The 23,791-nt window shown below is 38.5% G+C and overlaps 1 protein-coding gene across 1 annotated transcript in view; it reads right to left on the minus strand.

Annotated features, from left to right (window-relative positions):
* Positions 1–19,270: 19,270 nt before the first annotated feature.
* LOC124803257 (dynein axonemal heavy chain 1-like) overlaps positions 19,271–23,791 on the minus strand; it is an 866,140-nt gene continuing 861,619 nt past the window's right edge. Inside the window, exon 56 of the mRNA XM_047264440.1 lies at positions 19,271–19,925. Within this exon, the coding sequence (XP_047120396.1) occupies positions 19,708–19,925 (218 nt within the window). The 3' untranslated portion in view covers positions 19,271–19,707. The remainder of the gene's footprint in view (positions 19,926–23,791) is intronic.

The following is a 23,791-nucleotide window of genomic DNA, read 5'->3' on the forward strand; positions in this document are numbered from 1 at the left end:
TTCCGCCAGTTGTATTTCTACGGATTCTTTAATAATGGAGTCCCAGAAGGACTGCGGACAAAATCATTGTTTTCTCATACTCCATTCAATGTCCAGTAGAAATACAATGTTCAGCAACAGCGGACTTTCTTGGCTGCAAAAGGCGGGTGTAATGTTGCTGTTCAGTGCAGCGTTCTTTCACAGTGCGTGTGGTTTGACCTATTTTAAGCCATACCACATTGACACGGTATCTTGTAAATTCCAGCCTTTCATAGTAACAGATTGTCCTTAACTGATCCCACAAGGTACACAGTCTTCAATGGTGGGTGGAAAACCACTTTTACCTGAAATTTTCAGAGGATTCTTGCTATTTTAAATGAAGTGTTGCCAACGAAAGGAAGAAAAGCTAAAGATTGTTCCGGAATGTTCTCCTCTTTATTCACTTCTTGTGCTGTGAAAACGAGACGGTGGGAAACATCCACAAGAAGTTGAAAAAGGTGTATGGAGATGCTGCTGTCAATCGCAGTACAGTTAGTCGGTGGGCAAGCAGGTTACGTGATGAAAGCGGGCACGGCAATATTGGGGATTGTCCTCGCAGTGGCAGGCCTCATACTGCACGCACTCCAGACAATGTGCACAGAGTTAACGAATTGGTGACTGCTGACAGACGCATCACAATGAACAAATTGTCATGCTACTTTGGGATAGGGGAAGGGAGTGTTTGCAGAATACTGAAAGTGTTGGCGTTAAAAAACGTTTGTGCCAGGTGGGTTCCCAGGATGTTGACAGTGGCTCACAAAGAAACAAGAAAAACGGTATGCAGTGTACTTTTGGAACAGTACCAGAATGGTGGAGATGAATTTCTTGGAAGAATTGTGACAGTTGATGAAACATGGCTCCATCATTTTTCACCAGAGATGAAGAGGCAATCAATGGAGTGGCATCATGCAAATTCACCCAAGAAAAAAAATTCAAAACCACACCTTCTGCTGCAAAAGTTATGGCTACGGTGTTTTTCGATTCCGAAGGACTCTTGCTTGTGGACATCATGCCAAGTGGAACCAGCATAAATTCTGATGCATATGTGACGACACTGAAGAAACTTCAAGCTCGACTGAGACGTGTTCGACCACATTGGCAAAAGCAGGATGTTTTGCTGTTGCATGACAATGCATGGCCACGTCAGTCAAAAAACCATGGAAGCGATCACAAAACTCGGATGGACAACACTGAAACACCCGCCTTACAATCCTGACCTGGCTCCATGTTACTATCATCTCTCTGGGAAACTGAAAGACTCTCTTCGTGGAACAAGGTTTGAAGATGATAACTCCTTTGTGCATGCTGCCAAACAGTGGCTCCAACAAGCTGGTCCAGTATTTTACCGTTCGGGTATACAGGTGCTGGTTCCAAGATGGCATAAGGCAGTTGAGAGGGATGGAAATTATGTGGAGAAATTAAAATATTGTTCCTAAAGGATGTATCTACACACTGTAAAACTTTCAAACATGTTGAATAAAAAGATGGATTTTTTTTAAAAAAATATTGTGAATTTCTTTGGAGTGACCCTTGTATTTTCCTAATCTCAAGATCCATATGGGGATTAAGCTCATCGAGGTGACTCTTGAAGGGGTTTGCAGTCATCCATGCCTTCTTGTTTGACTCACACTCAGTGGAAAACAACTTTATGCCTTTGAAACATCGAAGTTTCGCTGATTTCCCAATCACTAGTGGGTGAAGTTTATCAGAGCCATCTTTTCTCAAAAAGCAGGGCTCACCCTTAAAAGTCATTGTTTTGTCTAGCAAAAATCCTGTTTTGTTGGTGTTGTAAATATCTTTCAGACTGTATTTTGCAATTATATTTGGGAGATCACACTCTATCCAACATTCTGTGGTGGCATTATCCAAACTGTTACCCTCCCCACAAACTCTGGGGCCAATAATGCCACATCTTACTTTGAAGCAGTGTAACCAATCAGAAGAAGCATGGAAGTTTTCAACATTTAACTTTTTTGCAAGTTCTAAAGCCTTTTCTTTCAGTACTGATGCTGAAATAGGTACATTAGCTGCACACTGTTGCTGCAACCAAGTCTGTAGGCATTTTTACATGTCTGCAAATCCCCACCCTGGATTTGCATGCATTTGTCACCACTTGGCCCAGCTTTTGAAGTGCTACATCTTATCTGTGTTTCATTGGCCAGTATGGTAGTTAAGATAGAATATGGGATTTTGAGATGCTCACTTTACGTTCACTAGTACTTGTTTGCACTTCTCCTGCATAGAATCTATTTTGTGACTAACTAATCACTTTTGCATGCATGAAAATAGGAAACTTACCTAAAAAAAAAATCCTAGTTTCATTCAGTGTGCTCTCCACTTGCTTACACTACCGTCAAGTGCCACTGGTATGTATTGTTTGATTTCTGGACTGCGTACCACATCCCTCTCCTTAGGGCCTCATTACACATCGCCATCAATAAGCATTACTCTGCAGTGCTCACGAATTCACAAGGCATGGCACGTCATGCAGCCACTGAAAACAGGTGTGACTGTTGCTATGAGCAACACTGATGCTGCCACTGCTGCTGCTGTTTTCACTGGTGTCTCATCCCAACTGTTCATAAGCGGCTACCTGCTGCTTGGTCAGTGAGCAGCACACCCGAATGGCATCCTGTGATGGTCACTATTGGGAGGAATGTTCTGCCAATTTATATGATCTGAATTTGACTGCCACAAGGTCAACAACAGTGTCCCCATGTGTACAGTAGCTACGGTCCGGAATAATAACTGCATTTTTGCATGCAGACAGCAAACCAACACTCACTGGTTACATCATATACAAAATGTTTTGAGATGATTGCTTGATCTTTATAATGCCTAAGAGTGACAAAAATGACAGTAGAGGAGTAAAAATAATTGTGTAAAAGTGCAAAAACGTATATATGAAAAATGCAAAAGTGGGGTAATTTTGCATGCAAAATTGGAAAGTACATAGTATATGACATAGAAAGAAGATTTTCAGTGAGTTTTCAAAAATATACAGTCTCCTACCTGATATCTTCATACAGAACTTATATGCTTATCGTAACAAGCTTTCTTTTGGAGTTCTTGTTCTGTAAGTGTGACTAAAACTTGCCTTACCTTATTTTCATAGGAGCATTCTTTCTTGGAAGCAGTGAAAAAGGATCTGTCCATTCATTCCTTCACTTTACCTTACATACATGTTCAGTTAGTGTGTATTGTGTGGTGTACAGTAGCAAAATGTTTACAATTTGACCAAATAGTTAAGTTACTCTACCCAACATGTTTGTAGTTTAGCTGCATAAGTACACATTAATGTATTAAATTCTTGGAATTTTTCTTCCTTTCTGGATGAAATTTTTATATTAGAATTAGTTTGATTTGTTGTTCATGTAAAAATGCTTTCCACTTTCTGCTAGTGGAAGCTGATGCATTATCAAGAAGCAAGGCAGCAGGCTTGCAGAAAGTTGGTATATAATCACTCAAAATTCACTTAATAATTGGAGCTGCAGTGGTAGGCTTTGTTGCATATAATCTGACATACGTTGAAAAAATTTCATAAAGTGTTACTAAATATTTGACTCCACGCCTAAGCTTAAGATGTGCAGTGGTTTGTTTGGTAGCACATGGTACAGTTCAGTGTGATAACATTTGTTTGATGGCTTTGTTTCCTGACATGTCACACATTTTTATTAGCTCTTTGATACATCTCAGCATGTTGGAAAAATAGCAGTGAGGATTTATCTTTTTTTAATATTTTGCTGCACTGTAGAAGTCCCATGTGTGGTGTGTGTAACAAATCGAAGCATCTTCACATGCAGCAGAAACAGAAACACGCCATGGATCAGACTGCACATTTTGCCTGTAGAACAGTTCATTATTATGGATTTTGTGGTGGTTAGTTAGTTTTTCTGTAGAATTCTATGACATAAGTAATTTAACTTTCCTCCAGCGATGGTGAGCATGCTGTAAATCTGCAATATTCTTACATGTATCCAAGAAATGCTGTCTGTAATTGTCTTTCATCAACAATACTCTACAAACTGTCATTTGTTATAGGATTTCTGAGAATTCAGGTAAACCTTGTGGCACATTTCATTGACAATTACATGAGATGTAGGTCATTTTGAGAATTTTTGAATGCTTAAAAAATTATATTTTCATAAGTTACCAGGACAAGTCTTTTGGATATGTAATTTATTTCAGAGCAAATCAGCATTTTTGGTTCACAGTTCTGCCAAAGAATGCATCACCTCTGAACTTCTCTGTATATCAACACAAAGAAAAGGCATTTCTGCGAATTTTCAGAAGATACCATTGTCCTTCGAGTAATCTACAAGAAATCCTTAGCAAATTGGCATTTGTGATTTAGTTATTGTAGCAGATTTTCTAACTAACATATTATATTATATATAATATATAACATTATATCTAGTTATCCCTTAAAGAGGAGTAGACCTATACACTATCTGCATTTATTGTAAATTAACTATGTTTTTGAGTTTGTTAACAACTGTAATTAACCTAAAAATGTTTTAGGAAACTAGTACTTTTTACCACAGGTTTTTTGTTACATTAACAGAAATCACATTTTGTGTATTTGCTTCAATTCTTATAGGGAATTAGCAACTTTTTGGTTCAACCAAAAAAGATAATCAGCAACCTTAATTTACATTGATTTGTTCACTGCCTTATACATTGCACCAGCCAAAATGCAGCCCCACTGTGAATGCTGTTCCTGAACATAGGATGAGTTGGCTGATGTTCATAAGGAGCTGAAATCACCCTGTCTAATGTCAAACGATTGGCAGCTGCACGAATTGGTGAGTTGGAAGAGCTCTGAAGAGTCAGTACCTATGATACCTGTACCAGAGGTATCTCATGCACTATCCTCTTCTGTGGATCCTGTCTCCTCTGCAGAAAGTACAGGATCTGTCATTGTTCATCCGCTTGACTGTGCAGTGGGACTCACTTCACTTGTTTTGGAGAAACCTGTTTTGTCCAATATCAGCAGCAGGCAAACATAAGACAGTAGAGGCTATTAATCGTCAGCAGTTCAAAGGTATGGTGAATGATGATACCCCTTATGGAAATGCCAGCAAGGGACATGAAATGACACCAGGTGCACTCAAATATGTATTCCTGGGGCCCTCATTCAACATGCTGAAGAGGCTATTCTGGCATCCATTGAGGGAGCAGGGTGCAACTAAACTGCAGATTGTGGCACATGTTGGAAAAAATGATGCCCGTCATCTGGCTTCTGTGATCATACTTGGGTCATTCCTGCGACTGGAAAAGAAGGTTGAGAAAACCAGTCCTGCACATGGAGTTTCAACGAAGCTCACAATTTGCAACACTGTCACCAGAACTGATTGTGGCACTTCGGTTCAGAATCAAATGGAAGGACTGAACCAGAGACTTTGAAGGTCCTGTGACAAGCTAGGTTGCGACCTCCTGGACTTGCTCCATAGTGTTGAGAACTTTAGGATCCCCTAAGTGTGCACTACACATTGGAGGCTGCTACTCAGGTGTGAGTGCACAAAATGATTTTTTGTATTAGGTGACTCTCATCCAGTCTATATAATGATAGCTGTAAGAGACACAGAAGTATTGTTGTAAGAGCCCACAGGTGAGAGTATTAAAATCCTGAAGGATTTGCAACAAAGTGCCAGAGTTAAAAACACTCACGGAAAGCAGTGAAGCTCACATGGCACTAGGTACAGAAAGGTGGCTGAAATCTGAAATTGATAGCAGTGAGATTTTTGGAGAAAATTTAAGCGTATATTGAATGGACAGACAACTGAAAAATGTAGGTGGCATATTTGTTGCAGTAGACAAGAAACTCAAATCCACCGAGGTTTTGTTAGTGGTGGGTGCGATAAAACGTCTTGTGAAACTTAATAGACATCCTGTGAAACATTAATAAATGCCTTCTCTTAAAACTACTTTGGACAGATAATTAGAAAACCCATTCATGATGGAAGTATATTAGATCTAATGGCAATAGATAGACCTGGTCACCTGTCCTCTTTGAAGATGTTCACATGAAACTGGTATCAGCGACCATGACATGGTTGTGGCAACAATGTTCACCAAAGTCCAAAGGACAACTAAAGTAAGCAGAGAGATATATATGTTCAGTAAACTAGATAAAATATCAGTAGTGTCATAGCTAAATGAGGAACTTGAAACATTCAGCACAGGGCATGGGTATGTAGAGGAACTCTGAATAAAGTTTAAAAGAATAGTTGACCGTGCACTGGATAGATATGTACCCAGTAGAACACTTCATAATTGGAGGGAATCTCCATGGTATACAGTCACTGTTAAGAAACATCTAAAGAAACAGAGCTTACTTCATGATAAGCATAAAAAAAACATAGGGCTATGAATGGATAGATGCTGAATGAAACACATTTGGCTATTAAGCGAGCATCTGCAATGACAACTGTATCAGAATACTGTCAAGTGACCTTTCACAGAACCCAAAGAAAGTCAGGACGTCTGTAAAGGCTGTCAGGTGCACCAGAGTTAGTGTCCAGTCTCTAGGGAATGAGATAGGAACTGAAATTGAGGGAGGCAAAGCAAAAGCTTAAATCTGTTTTCAAATGTTCCTTTACAAAGGAAACCCCAAGAGAATTGCCTAATTTAATGCTCATACCACTGAAAACATGAATGAAATAAGTATCAGAGTCAGTGGTATTGAGAAACACCTGAAATTGTTAAAACTGAATAAAGCTCCAGGACCTGATGGAATCCCCATTAGATTCTATACTGAATTTGCAGCTCAGTTAGCCCCTCTTCTAACTATAATCTTTCATAGATACATTGAACAAAAGACCATGACCAGTCCTTGCAAAGAGCACAGGTCTCACCAGCCTACAAGAATGGTAGTAGAAGTGATATCCAAAACTATTGTCCAACACCCTTGACATTGATTTGTTGTAGAATCTTAGAACAAATTCTGAGCTCAAACATAATGAGGTATTTTGAACAGAATGAACTCCACTGTGCCAACCAGCATGGATTTCGATACACTGATCATGTGAAGAGCAATTCACGCTCATCTCACAGGACGTACTGAAAGCAGTGGATGAAGGCAGTCAGGTCAATGCTGTTTTTCAGGGGTATAAAGTTAAATTTGTGATTGGATTGATAGGGAGAATGCAGAATGATATCTTGAATGGAGGGTCACTGTCAGATGTAGACATAACTTCAGGTGTGCTCCAGGGAAGCGTGTTGGGACCCTTACTGCTCTATTGTGTATTAATGATTAGATTAGATTAGTTTTTCGTTCCATAGGTCCGTGCTGAGGAGATCCTCGTGGATGTGGAACATGTTAATTTTTTTTTTTACTAAAAAGCTGAAATAACAATACTAATAATATGAATATATATACAATACATAATTTGTTTCTATTAAAAAATTCGTCAATGGAGTAGAATAGTATGAATATATATACATCATTTGTTTCTATTAAAAAATTAGTCAGTGTAGTAGAAGGAGTTGGCCACTAGTAAGTCTTTCAGGCTCCTTTTAAACTGATCTTTATTTGTAACAAAATTTTTTCTGTTTGCTGGAAAATTATTGAAGATGAGTGTTCCTGAGTAGTGGACCCCTTTTTGAACTAAAGTAAGTGCTTTTAAGTCCTTGTGCAGGTCATTTTTGTTCCTGGTATTGTATGTATGAACTGAGCTGTTTGTTGGAAAAAGGGATATATTATTTAGGACAAATTTCATTAAGGAGTAAATATACTGAGAGGCAGTAGTTAGTACACTCAGTTCTTTGAAGATGTTTCTACAGGACGTCTGTGAATTTAGTCCACAAACAATACGTATTACACACTTTTGGACTCTGAAAACTTTTGTTTGACTTGAAGAGTTACCCCAAAATACTATACCATATGACATTATGGAATGAAAGTAGGCAAAGTATGCAAGCTTCTTCATTTTTATGTCACCTATGTCCGCTAACACTCGAATTGCAAATACAGATTTGTTAAGGTGTTTCTGCAGTTCTGTGGTGTGCTCCTACCAACTGAATTTATTATCAAGTTGTAATCCGAGGAATTTAAGACTGTCAACCTCTTCTATCTGCTCTTCTTCATATATTTTATGCATAAGCTAGGTGGAAACCTCTTACAGGTTCTGAATTGCATATAGTGAGTCTTTTCAAAGTTTAATGTCAGTGAGTTGGATTTAAACCATTTATTAATATCCATGAAAATATCATTAGCAGATCTTTCTAGAACTACACTTGACATACTATTTATTGCAATACTTGTGTCATCTGCAAACAAAACGAACTCTGCTTCTGGCAGTGTAACTGATGAGAGATCATTAATGTACACAAGAAAAAGCAATGGACCTAAGATGGATCCTTGTGGGACACCACATGTAATTTCTTCCATTCTGATGATGACTGATGACTTAATTCACTAGTCCCTTGCACTGACACCCTTTGTTTCCTGTTAGCGAGGTATGACTTGAACCATTTTGCAGCACTGCCTGTGTGACACCACAGAATTCTAATTTATTTAAAAGGATGTTGTGGTTCACACAATCGAATGCCTTTGACAAATCACAGAAAATACCTGCTGCTTGTAACTTGTTATTTAATGAATTAAGTACATTTTCACTGTAGGTGTAAATAGCCTTCTCGATATCAGAACACTTCAGAAATCCAAACTGTGTTCTTGATAATATGTTATTTGTGGTCAGATGGTTGAGAAGCTGCCTGTACATTACTTTTTCTAAAATTTTTGAGAATGCTGCCAAAAGTGAAATCGGTCTGTAGTTTGATGGTATCTCTTTATCCCCTTTCTTGAATAGAGGCTTAACATCTGCATATTTTAGCCAGTCAGGAAATGTACCAGTTATAATTGACTTGTTACACAAGTAACTCAGAATTGTGCTAAACTCACAAGAACATGCCTTCATTAACTTTGTTGATATTTCATCATAACCACTAGAATGCTTTGTTTTTAAAGATTTTATTATGGAAGTTATTTCTTTTGGTGAAGTGAGTGACATATTCATGTACCTGAAGCTATTTGTAAATGCTAGTTTCAGATATTCAAGGGCATTATTTACTGATCCTGACAATTCCATTCTATCAGTAACGGATATAAAGTACTTGTTAAATAGATTTGCCACACTATGCCCATCGGTTACTAATGTGTCATCTAGCCTTAGTGCTATTTGCTCTTGTTCCTTTCTGGTTCTACCAGTCTCCTCTTTCACTATATCCCATATTGTTTTTATTTTGTTCCCTGACATTGCTATCTTATTCTCATAGTGCATTTGTTTATATGTCTGAATTACTTTTTTTAATATTTTACAGTATTCCTTGTATTTAGCTAAATCATCAGCATTGGAGTTATTATTGATCGACAGATACATTTTCCTTTTTGTCTTACAGGAAATCTTTATTCCTTGTGTAATCCATGGTTTTATTATAGACTTCTGTTTAATTTGAGTAACTTTTAGAGGAAAATAGTTTTCAAACATGGTACTGACATTGTTCATGAATGTGTTATATTTTTCGTTCATGTCATGAGCACTATAAACATCTTTCCAGTTCGTATCTTTGAGCAGTTTTCTAAAACACTCAATTTTTGGTTGATTGACTACTCTCCTGTACTCAGATTTAGCAGTCTTGACAATCTGCTTAGAATTTACATCTAAAAGAAGGAGTTGCATGTCATGATCTGATAGTCCATTTATAACAGGTTTTATGATATGATTTTGTTCCTTTGATTTGTCTATAAAAACGTTATCAATGACTGTCCTTTGAGGATTTAGTGATCCTAGTTGGAAAGTTTACAGTGTGAGTTAGATTGAAAGACAACATTACTAACTGCAGTAAATGTTTGCTGGAAGATTGCATTAGAAAATCTGTATTAAAGTCACCAGCAATCAAAATTTCTATGTTTCTTCCTGTTAAATGACCTAAAAGAGCTTCTAGATGATTCATGAATAGATTGTACTTTCCTGCAGTTGTTCGGTAAATAGTTACTATTGTATAGGATCTGTTATGGAACTCTACTTCTGTTGCACATGCTTCTAGATGCAGCTCTAAACAGAATTTATTAATGTCAATGTTCTTGAATTTATGGCAGTTTTTAATAAATGTGGCAACTCCTCCTCCATCCATATCTACTCTGCAGAAGTAGGAAGCTAGCTTAAATCCTGAAATGCCTAACATATCTATACCAGTGGTCACTTAATGTTCAGAGAGGCAGAGTATGTAAATTTGGTTAGATGAATTCATTTCATCTATACAAATGAGTAGTTCATCAACTTTATTTCTGAGTCCCGGAATGTTCTCGTGTAATAAAGATAACTGATACTGCATACTAATGGGATTATAACTGCTTTGGCGAAGATGAACTGGCAGTTTCTGATTACTTTCTGTTAAACATTGTTTAAATGGAGGCTGTATGCTAAAATCTGATTCCTGTTCATCTGTTCTCTCAAACTGAGTGCGTCTGCCAATCTCTCTTAAAACTCGTTTTCTTTCCCCCTTCCCTATCCTAAAAAAGGCATCCTTCTGACACCTGTGACCACTGGTATATCTCGCAGACAATATTAATAGTAAAAGCAGGCTTTTTGCAGATGATGCAGTTATCTATAATGAAGTGCTACCTGAAAGAAGCTGCATAAATATTCTCTCAGTTATTGATAAGATTTCAAAGTGTTGCAGAGATTGGAAACTTGCTTTAAATGCCCAGAAACATAAAATTTTGCGTTTCACAAAACAAAAAAAGTAGTATCTTATGACTATATAATATCAATGAGTTACTGTTGGAATCTGCCAACTCATTCAAATACCTGAGTGTAACATTTTGTAGAGATATGAAATGGAGTGATCACATATGTTCAGTTGTGGGTAAAGGAGGTGGTAGACTTCAGTTTATAGGTAGAATATTGGGGAAGTGTAAGCAATACACAAAGGCGATTGCTTACAATTCACTCATGCAACTAGTTCTAGAATATTGCTCATGTGTTTTGGAACCTTACCAGATACGACTAACAGGGGATGTTAACTGTACACAGAAGGGCAGCACAAATTGTCACAGGTTTGTTTAAGCCATGGGAGAATGCCACAGAGATACTGAAGGAACTGGGCTTGAAGACTCTAGAAGGATAGACTCTAGAAGGATAGTTTATGTCTAACTATCCTAAGAAAGTCTATTAACAAAGTTACAGTTATATTACATGAATATCACATTTACCTTTTTATTCATGGAACTGAAATAGACATGTGTGAGGTGTGGTATGCTGATCAGGTAAGGAGGGTCTAAAAATGAACATAATCCTAAGAATGTCTTAAGCTGGTATTTAGTTCTTGAATCTGAAAAATTCTGTATTGCACTAATTTTTATCTGGATCTGGTGTTATCTCAGTGGAAGGAATTACATAGCCTAGAAATTCACCTCCTGAACTTCGATTCCTGGAGATTTGCTGCATCTCCTGCAACTGAAAACTCCTGTAATGTCCTCTCTAGTAAATCAGTATGTTTTTCCCAAATAGAGGTAGCTCTTAATATGTCATCTACATATGAAGTTACTTTCTGCAATAAGTCAGGCTCTAATACACTGCCTAATGCAGTGCTAAAGAGCAACTGAACTTTCATTCATTTCAAACGGTACTACAAAACAGATACCTCCTTCCAACAAACAAGATGGCCATATTTTTTCTAGATTCTTCTGAGACACTCACTTGCCAGTACAAAAGTCCCACATCAATGCCTGCAAGGAACTTAACATTATAAAACTTTTGTGACCATCTGTCTAGATTTTCTGGTGTAGTGCAAACTGCGATGATGATTTATAGCCCAATAGTGCAGTCAGAGATTTCCACTGGGTTTCGCAACTGCTAATAAGAGTTTGCAATAAAGTGAGAGTGTGGTTTCTATAACTTTCCACTCTTAATTTCTGTCGTATTTCCTTGGATTTTGTCCATAGGATGAAGTACATATTTTAGGACTAAAGTTCATGCCAGTTGTAATGATACATGTTGATACAAAGCATAGCAACATGTCTCACGTTCCTTTTACTACACTGATGAAAAATGTGCATGTGAAAAAACATGACTATAATTGAGAGTAGCATAAAGAGCATCTATTGTGTCTGGGTTTGTTGGAATATATGTGCAGATATGAGAAAGAAAAATGCAGGCACAGCATAGATAGTGATGACAGATGTGTAATTAGAATTGGCCAGTGAGGGATCACTTGCATTTTGCAATCATGCTTTAGGGGTGTTGTGGACTCCAAAGAAGAAAGGGGCCTGACAACAATGGTTGAGCACTAACAAAAAATGAATGTTACAGACTCTGTGTCATGCTATCTCGAGTTAAACATGAACTTATGGTTTTGTTGAAGCTTTGAAGTATCATGTATGAACATGCTGTCTGAAAGGCTTTGTTAATTATCAGTTGTGAGTTGAGTACTTATCTGAATACAGAAGAATTACAGAAACCATGTTTTGTGACTTCATAGTGAGTTGTTTAAATGTAGGAGCTCTCTTCCAGCCCTTGCCCCTCTGCAATTGGAAAAGAAGTCAGTCCCTCTCGAAATATACGGAGGGCCTCAGTGAACCATTCGCTGACTGTAATTATCCCCCCATCCTTGTACAAAAACAAATCTCCTGTGCCTTACCTTCCAGTCTCCCAGCACTTCCCAAAGTCCCACCGTGCAGCCACAGAGGAGCATTCTCCTCGAAACTCAGTACCACCCAGGACTGGAACAACTGAATTACGTTCTCTGCCATGGTTTCGATTGTCTCTTGTTGTGCCCTGAAATGAGCAATGTGTTGCCCACTATCCTTCCCACCACCTCCCACAGTGATATTCCACACTCCACTGAACCTACACAAGATACTCATCCATCCTTACACAATCCCTGCTTCCAATCCCTTACCTCATGGCTCATACCCCTGTAACAGACCTAGATGCAAGAACTGTCCCATACATCCTCCCACCACCACCTACACCAGTCCAGTCACTAACATCACCTATCCCATCAAAGGCAGGACTACCTGTGAAACCAGTCATGTGATCTACAAGCTAAGCTGTAACCACTGTGCTGCATTCTATGTAGGCATGACAACCAACAATCTGTCTGTCCACATGAATCGCCACTGACAAACTGTGGCCAAGAAACAAGTGGACCACCCTGCTGCTGAACATGCTGCCGAACAAGATATTGTTCATTTGAATGACTGCTTCACAGCCTGTGCCTGTGGCCAAGTGGGAACTTTCCCTGCAATACATCCTACGTTCCAATAACATTTTTCGTATGTCGTTCTTCTGCTGTCATTTGGTAGGTAGATTTTTTATCTATCCAATTACTCTATATTGTCAGAAATTGATTACTTTGCTGTTATACTAGCCCATTTGGGCATCATTCCTCCTATTGTAACTCTCTTGTCAGTCTTTGTTGTTGCTAGTCTTTTTCAAATTATAGTCTTTTTCTACTTTATGTGCTAGTCCATTCATTTATTTTTCTGTAGCACCCATATTAATCAAAACTTTTCCCCTACATATTTTCTAGTACTGACTTCCTTGAATGTAAATGGGTCCATGGTTATTTACGAATTTGCATATAACAATTTGTTAATGGTTCACTACACTGCAGGGCCTTCTCCCAATTGTCTTTTGCCAATTTACTTGCAAATTTGAGAGGTATTTTCTTTCCCACTCTCCACGTACCTTGTTTACACATAATTCTTTCACGTTTTTGTTTTTTTGTTTTTTGGCAAACTGCTCTGATCACCTTTTACTGCTGTCCGCTACATTACTTTATTTGCCAAGTAAAGAAGTTCACATTTTCTCCTATGACTTTCTGTTTGCCCAGTTTTTAAAATTTTTTCTCTTTTCATGACTTTCCCTATTGATTTTTTTCTTTTTTCTTGTACCATATAAACCGCTTTACTGGCATGAAATTCTCACCGACTCATTGGCTCTCGTTAACCACTGTCTGTTGAAACATTCCAAACTGTCCTCTCATCGCATGATGAATCCCATCACATATTACATCCTTTCCTTTTGAAATCATGTTTTTGCACTATCAAAACTAAGGTTCCACATTATGTTCGTTGATGCCTGGTTGTCCCTTGAAGTTACTCGCAAAGCCTAACATTGAAGTCCCTGTTTCTGGATGTAATCCTACTCTATGCCTGGCTGTTTTACAGTTTCAAATACAGCAATCTCTTGACTTACCCAGCTAATTTGTGACCTATATGCCACATCTGTCAATTTACACTCCACCAGACCTCTCTCCTTCTACAAAATCCTGCAGTTATCTGCTAAAATGTTTCCTTGGGTGGTATCATGTGCCAGCTAACTTCAAACTACAAAAACATAACAGATTTCACCTCAAAAAGCTATCCCACCTTCTCCTAACTACCTCAACTGTGGTATTTCCCTTCCTGCCCCTCTGCAGCTCCCTAAACATTCATACCATCAGCCACCACTCTTTTCCTACAAACCAAGCTTCGCCAAACTGCCTCCCAGACCAATAATAACTCACAATAACAGGAACTAGTCACAAAACTATAGTCAACCTCTCATCTAAAGCACTCTCCCCTTTTGAATTACCGTATTTACTTGAATCTAAGCCGCACTTTTTTTCCAGTCTTTGTAATCCAAAAAACCACCTGCGGCTTAGAATCGAGTGCAAAAAAGCGGAAGTTCTGAAAAATATTGGTAGGTGCCGCCACAACTAACTTCTGCCGTCGAATATATGTAGCGCTACACAGGCATGCTTTGTAGGCACAGAGATAAATACTGGTGCCAAAACCTCTGCGTCAGTAAATAAATTAAAAAAAAAAGGTGGAAGACGAGCTTTTTTTTCTCCGCCCCGAGTTTCGACCACTGCATTTTCATACATTATCCAATGAAGTAAATACAAATTCCGTATTGTTCATCTTCGAATGTAGCAGAATTTCAATGTACTACGAAAATCCGACTGTCAAGACTTTTAGGGATGCTTGTCAATATGGCCAACTCTACGTTCTGAATTTTTTCCTACCTGTGAGAAGAGATGGTTGCTAATAGGAACCTGATGAAATGTGAATCACATGCAGTATTATCACAGTCTAACATTATCTTCACCATAAGAGTAATACGAATATAAACATTTTGCCGTGTATTCTTTTTTCGTGTTTGCTGCTATCTCATTTAAATACTGTCTGCCTAATAAACTACGAAACTTGAGTGAGACAACAGCAAACGCGGAAGAATATACGTATCGTGTCATTTTTATATTCGTATTATTCTTATGCCTAATAGTGATGCAGTCAGAAATAAAGCACGGCAACTGACTAGATTTTTAAATCTAAGATGACTAATTTCTGTGCAGCATTTGATGTACTAAAGAAGTGGCCGCAAAGATTTTCAAACGGAGAAAAATTTTCGCCTACCTCTCGTTCAGAACATGTTCTATCATACGCAGTCTATTATTTGGTTCTTGTTGATCACTATCAAAGAAAGCAGCAGTGTAAGTAACAACAAACAGCAGTCTCTTGCCATTGTTTTGCTAATGAGATGATTCCTCTCCTTTTTGGTTTTTTTTTAATTTTTTTATTGTAAGCAGCGGTAGCCCGCACAAAAGCAAGCCATGCCGCGAGCGGCGACACGCCGTAAACACGCACTATCAGAATGCGACAAACAATGCATGGCGCAGTACAGTAATACATTTTCAGCTTAGAGTGACGTAAAATCCTATAGCAAAGAAAACGGCACTTATCAGATCAAAGCAAAATAAGCAATCATTTCAAACCAGACGAAGCACGTGAAAAAGGAAGGGTACCCATATAAATACGGTCGGAGCGCCTGACGCTTAGCAATGGCTACCTGGTAAAGCTTAACTGCTAAGATTACGACTCGAACCAAACTACTGTATCGTCTTTCATTCGCACTAAATTGGGTCTCATATTACAATGGACCAACTTTGTTTCGATTTGGAGGTGCGGCCTAAAACTTTTCTCTCCCCTTGAATTTTGAGTCTCAAATTTCTGGTGCGGCTTAGATTCGGGAAATTTTTTTTTCCTTTATTTCGAGTCTCATTTTTCAGGTGCGGCTTAGATTCGCGTGCGGCTTAGATTCGAGTGAATACGGTATCTATATTAACCAAGAATCTAACTTTCAGTCATAAACCTGCATTTAATCATGCTGCTTCGATGAAGGACCTACTTTCCATCATGCATAATGTCAACTAGAAATATCACTTTGCAACCCAATCTGAAAACCCTTCCAAAGGCAAACCAGACTTTGAACCCTGCCTTGAACAGTTCTGTCTACAATCACAACTTGATCCACCACCACTACCACAAAATCATCCCTTACAGGACTTCCAAGAATTCCTCACATCCAGGTTTGCTTCACAACCCTTCCCCATGACCCTATAACATGACTCTAATCTATCCTCTGCTAAACTCCGGTATCTACTTTACCTAAAAACTGATGGCTCCATCATCCTCCCAGCAGACAAAGGACCTACCACTGTGGTTCTTGACCAACAGTGGTATGTTAGTGAAGGTCTGAGCCTCTATACACAGCATTTGCCTTCACAACCCCATCCCTGTGATTAAAACTGACCTGCAGTCCCTCCTTAAAACCTTAGGCCCCTCACAGGGACTAGCACCTCAATCCACAGGTCTTCTCACCCCATCTAAACCATGCACCCCCACCTTCCTAAGATCTACAAACACAATCATCCTGGACATCCTATAGTTGCTGACTTCAAAGCACCCACCGAACACCTTAGCTGATCAATATCTGCAACCCAAAGTACATTGCCTTCCTTCTTGTATTAAAAGACATCAACCATTTCCTAGATCATTCGAAATCCATGCCCATCCCACCCCACCACACACCTTGCTTGTCACCATTGATGCCACCTCCCTCTGTAACAGCATTCCCCATCTATACCATCATTCCTCACGTATGTGGTCTGTCTGCTTCTGAACATTTCCTCAGTCAACACCCACCTGATTCCAAACCTATGACAACCCTCCTGCTCGCCTTAATCAACTTCATACTTACTAAGAAGTACTTCACCTTTGAGTGACTGATACACAAATATATCAGGGGTATGACCATGGGAACCAGGCTGTCTCCTTTCTATGCCAACCTTTGCATGGATCACTTGGGAGGGGGGGGTGGGGGGGGGGGGGGGCGGCTTTTCTGGGATCCAAATGGCTTCAGTCCACGGTTTGGTTTAGATAGATTGATGACATCTTTGCCATATAGACTCACGGTGAGGCTGACAAGTTAAAATTTCTGGAATCTCCAAATACCTTCTCCCAATTAAATTTCACATAGTCATATTCTGAATCCCATGCCACTTTCCTTGATGCAGAGCTCATCCTCACTGAAGTCCAGCTACACATTTCTGCCCACATTAAACCACCTAACAAACAACAGTACTTACATTTTGATAGTTGCTATCCTTTCCGTGTCAAACATTCCCTCCCACACACCATTGGCATTTGAGGCAAATGTATTTGTTCGGATGCAGACTCTTTACGGCAATACATCATGATTCTCAGCTCAGCCTTGACTGGATGCAATTACCCCACTAGCCTATTTCAAAAGCAGATTTCCTGGGCCATCACATTCAATCCTGGTACTTTTGATCCCTCCAAAAAAACAACTTTGGAGCACACCACTTCCCACTTATATTATCTTGGTCTTGAATGTATTAATCAGCTACTTCAACAAGGCCGTGACCTCCTAAACTCATGCCCTGTAATGAGATCCATTCAGTCTTAGATTTTGCCCACCACACCTATAATAGCTTTTTGTCTCCCTCCCAATCTCTGCAATACCTTTGTCAGACCCTATGTTCCTTCTGACCCACCTCCCTACCCTATAGCTCCTACCGCTCTGACCGACCCTGCTGCAAGACTTGCCCTATGCACCTTCCTACCACAACCTATTCCAGCCCTGCAACTCCAAACATATACTATCAAAGGAATAACTACCTGTGAAATGACCATACCAGATGTTATGTAAACACTGTTCAGCCTTTTACATTGGCATGACTACCACCAAGTTATATGTTAGGATGAATGGGCATAGGCAGAGGGTGTACACCGGCAACACACAATATCCTGTTGCAGAGCATGCTCTACAACATGACAGTTGTGACCTCAGTGCCTGTTTCATCACATTCGCTATATGGATTCTTCCCCCAGACACCAGTTTCTCAGAACTCTACAGGTGAGAACCTGTGCTACAACATGTGCTCAGTTCTCATCACCCACCTGGCCTTAATTTACATTAATTTATTCTGTCTCAGAATTTCTTCACAGAAACTACTCCTTTCTTCACTATGTTTTAGTTTTCTACATCTTCATTTTCTAACCTGTCTGACATACAATGCACTTCCCTTTTTACTCTTATTAACTCATACACAAAGTTTTAACAGTAATCTCTGTCTTGCATATTACCCTGTCTTCTGCCTTAAAGCTCTCAGGTTTTGAAATCTTCCCCAGTGCAGTCCCCCAACAATCAGTCTTTCCTTATCACCCATCCGGTAATTCTCTCATGACATGGGATTCGGGTTGACTTTATCTAACTCTACACCTTTTCCTAATGTCTTCAGTCCTTTCCCCTTCAACCTTTCTGCTGGAAGAAGGTACCACTGGCTACGAAAGCTTGCATATGTAAAACCTTTTTTATGAGTGTGTTGTCCTGCCACCGATTGGTGAGTAGATTTTTTATCTCTTGAGTTACATAATATTGTCAAAAACTGATTAAGTTCATTACTTCATAAAGTCTATGCTTATTTGGTCAACACTGATGGAAACAGCTGCAATACAGATCCATGCAACATGTATAAATAAAAAAGCACCAGTAAAGAATAATGAAAACCCACTTCTGAAATTTCCTTAAGCTTTTTGGCATATTACTGCGATATTGATATTTTCATCTCATCCCATTAGAATCACATATTATGTGGTTACACTTATCAGAAAAGTTGTAAGTGATTGGAAAAGCATCTATATATTATTCCACTTCTTTACTCTATATGCAAGACCACTGGGTTAATTTGAAAGAAAAGAACAAAAACGAGAAGAAGGAAATCAGTCAATGAAGCATATTTCTGACACAATAAATGAGGCAATCTCAATGTTTCTTTTCTATTATTAAGCAAAGAAATGCACTTTGCATTTTATAAGAATGCATGGCATAATTTTTATTGTCATTACTGACACACATTCCATAGCATGCAGGGATACAATTATTGTTTTCCATGTACATAAAAGTCCATTGTTAGTGACAAATACACTCTGTAACATGCAGGGCTACAATTGTTGTTTACCTGAGTGCATTGTTTGTGGCTTATACATACTGTAACTTGCAGGACTACAATTGTGTTCCTTATCTTATGAGAGAAGTGTCAGTGCCTCACACATACTGTAACATGTAGGGCTACAATTATTTTCCTTATACATATGAGTGCATCATTAGTGGCACGTACATAATGTAACATGTAGAGCTACAATTGTTCCCTTACACAGAAAAGTGCATTTCTAGTGGCATACACACTCCGTAGCATGCAGGGCTACAATTGTAATTCTCCTTATATATCTGAGAACACTGTTAGCTACATGTGCATTGTGTGACAAGCAGGACTACAATATCCTATTAGTGACATGTACATTGTGTGACATGCATGGTTGCAATTTTACTTCTAATAATCAAGTGCACATATGAGTGCAACGCCCCTTTTTATCCAGTGACGTTGTGGCTTATCAGTTGGCAACTCTATAGCGAGTACATAGTTGGTGGAGTGACCGGTCGTCGACAGAGTGCCAGCTCTTGTCAGTGTCTTGTAAACAGGACACTCATAGATACCAGTTTCAGCAGTCACATGATTCACTTCAGGAATCAGCCAGACTGGAGGCATATCTGTTAAGGAATAAATAAAAGAAACTGTACAGTACTAATAACACGTGAAGAGCTTCACAAATTGTTATTTGTATTTCATTTGCTACTAGATGAAACAATTACACACTATATTAAACGCTGAGTCAAAACAGTATTATTCAACATGTTAACCAGGAATGTATGTAGTACAACATGCTTAACAGAGAATAAATGAATAAAAGAAGTAAGATAATGCTGAAAGGTAATTGACATTGATGAAAATATCTACAGTCAGCAGGAACAAATTATCCCATGAGAAGAAATTTTTTTTCCTCTAAATTTTTTTATTGGCACTACCCTACATAACGGCAGGTAGCAGCTAAATTTGTAATTAAATTAATTTTGAAGAAAGCTTCCAACACAACTTGGTTTTGTATCTGCTGTCTAATATCTAGACTGTTTTCCCGTTTACATATATGTTACTGATGATTAAATTAGTACATCTGGCAATATGTGACTGATAAAAGCTGATGAAATGTCATTATGCTCAAATTGTATAAGTAACCTCTTATATGATCAAATTGGTAAAGGGCTTACAAACACATATATTTTGCAAAGACTTTGCACTATGTGCTATATGAGACAGGTGAAATACCCTCAGACTTCAAGAAGAATGTAATAATTCCGATCCCAAAAAAGGCAAGAGTTGACAGGTGTGAATATTATCAAATTATCAGTTTAATAAAATGTAGCTGCAAAATATTCCTACAAATTATTTTCAGAAGACTGAAAAAAGTAAAGGCTGATCTTGGTAGTATTACTTGGGATTCCGCAAAAATGTAGGGAACACACAAGACAACAATGACTATATAACTTGTCTTAGAGGATAGGTTAATGAAAGGCAAACCTACAATTATAGCACTTGTAAATTTGGATTGGGCTTTTGACAATGTTAAGTGAACTACACTCTGTGAAATTTTGAACGTAGCATGGGTAAAGCACAGGGAGTGAAAGTTTATCCACAACTTTTACAGAAACCAGACTGCAATTAAAACAGTCAACAGACATGAAAGGTAAGCAGTAGTTGAGAGGGAGTGAGACCGTTACGTTATTCAATTTATAAACTGATCAAGCTATGAAGGAAACCAAGGAGGAACGGTGAGAGAAAGTTCAGGGAAAAGAACTAAAAACAGTGGGATTTGCTGATGACTCTTGTAATTGTACCACAGGCAGCAAAAGACCTGGAAAGCAGCTGAAAAGAATTGATAGTGCCATGCAAAAATGTTATGAAATGAACATCAACAACATTAAAACGGGGGGAATGGAATGTCATTGCATCAAATTAGGCAGCATTGAGGAGATTACATAAGGCAATGAAACACAAAAAATAGTCAATGGGCTCTATTATTATTTGGGCAGCAAAATAACCAATGATGGCAAAAGTAGAGAGGATTTAAAATGCAGAATGGCAATACCAAGAAACGTATTCCCAAACAAGAGAAATCTATTAACATTCAATATAAATATAAATGTCACGTAATCTTTACCAAAATTGTTTGGAATGTAGCCTGAATGTAAGTGAAACATGAATGATAAAAACTTCAGAAAAGAAGATTTTGAGATGTAGTGCTACAGAAAATGTTGACGATCAGATAGCCATATCACCAGTTTGGTAAGGGAGGGAAGTGGGGAAGGTAAAAACAGTAAAGGGAAACCAAGGCTTGAATACAATACAATGGTTCAAATAGATGTATGTTGCAGTATTTATGCAAATATGAGAAGATCTGCACAGGATAGACAGGGGTGTAGAGCTGAATCGAATCAGTCTTCAAACTGATGACCACAACAACAAAAACAACAGATGCACTAGCTGCAGAAATTTAAATAGTGTACATTACTACCAATTTATTTTCAGAAAAAATTATGTTCTGCTCTACCAGATGATCTCACACTGCAGCAGACTATGTGTTGCCCAGCAAAGAAAAACCACTTTGCAAGTTTTATGCATCCAATGACAAGTGTCTTCTCTGCCATGCACCTACTTGCCAGAACGCTTGTAGTTTTTCCCTACAGCATGCTACAGGAAGCGTACCCAACTCCTGACCCCCTCCTGTGCCAATGCCAAGCTGTCCACATGATGAGTGCAGAGCTTTAATGTTCTTATGGTGTGAACTTTTATGTTCAAGTAATTTCACTATCAGAACTTAATGGCTTGTCACTGAGCTACAGAATAAGCCATAAACTGTAAGTCTGTTTCCAGTGTCTATATAGCAAACGGCATTTTGGGCTCCTGCAATGGCTATGGAGAACTAGTAGGTGAGATTTATACCATACTTCAGGATAAAATTGTTCAGAACCCATCTGATGGTCTCATGTCCTGAGCATGGAGTATACACTTCATGGAGCCTTCTAAATTATAGAGTGCACCAAGATTTGATCTCTTTTCAGTAAAGTATATGCTAACCACTGCATCACTATGCATACTGTTGTTAGACAATGAAATCATCAACTGTGTTATATTAGCTTCACCTTCTGTATGTCTAGTTTGTTTATTTGTATTTTGTATTTGCTTTAGTCACTGTGTTAGATGAGCTACCTCTGGTTCATTAATTTGTATTTTGCTTTTGTTACTGTGTTAAGATTAGACACACTCGTGGAACCTCTAAGTTCATTTATTTGATCACTCTATTAGGTTAGCTCCATTTACTATATTTCAAGATCATTAATGATGTTTCTCATGTAGTCTTAAAAAACTGTGTAAGCTGATTCCACCAGACACAGATAGTGGGCACCCTTTGTATGTACTCGTGATGCCTTCATGAGTAGTGGGGATTACTGGACCAACTCAATTGAAAGTTTTTGAAAAATTTTTTCACAGACATTTTTGTGGCAACCCATCTTTGTAAATGCAATCTGCAATTCATTGTTTCTGTAAATGTTCCCATACAGGAACTCGTTTGTAGTGGGAGACCTTTTTTGTTACATATCCCCATGCTGTACCTGCAGTTTTATCCTCCACACTTAGCAAACCAAGGTTATCCACTTGTAATGTTCAGTAATGGGAACTGTCATTCCATCATTATTATTAAAAGAGAAAAACATTACTACACCCATCACATTAAACAACATTTTCAGCATCATTTTTCCTAAGTGTCATTGCTATTCTTGGACTTGCAAATTCAGCTGACAGCAAGTGGTAGTTGACGGGCATTTCTAGTTGGCTACATGAAGGCAGCAGGTAGTGCATATTTTGTGGCTATGGCTAGAGCTGGACTGGGTGGGCATGTAAGGCTACATCTCTTACTACTAGCCATAGCTTGCATGTGCAAATGTTGAAGTGTCTTACTATAGGTCTAGGTGCAAAATATTTCTGATGAAGGAAGGCATGGAAGTGACTCACATTATGAAGTTCTTTCCCCTAGCATTAGCATTTATGTAAAATTTACTATGGACATATCCCACTATCTGACTGGCCAGCTCGGAGTCTTTGCCTCGCCAACCAAATTATTTAACAGCAACATTAATAGCTGTTGCATAATTCCCACTTTCCCCAGGCTAAAAAACACTTATTTTCACCAAATAAGTTCCTCTCTGAAAACATTAATCTGTTATCTCAAATTACTTTGGGTTCTCTGATAACTGAAAGTTTCTTGGATGGTTACATTATAAGTTTGTCAAAGGTTTCCAATAAACACCTTTACTGTCCAAATATCTGCACATCTGCCTCAGAACAATGAGAAGCCTTGAATTGAGTCATTTGCAATGGTATCAACAATTATCAGAAGGCACTCACAATTTCATTGTCCAGATACATGTCTCTCCTTGGGGCAGAAAGGCTTTCTCCCCTTGTGTCTTGGGGCAGCTGGGCAACTTGTCTGGTTCAGAAAACACAGTGGTTGTAAAACTGT

The sequence above is a fragment of the Schistocerca piceifrons genome, chromosome 6, assembly GCF_021461385.2.
Source record: "Schistocerca piceifrons isolate TAMUIC-IGC-003096 chromosome 6, iqSchPice1.1, whole genome shotgun sequence".
In the NCBI taxonomy this organism is placed as follows: domain Eukaryota; kingdom Metazoa; phylum Arthropoda; class Insecta; order Orthoptera; family Acrididae; genus Schistocerca; species Schistocerca piceifrons.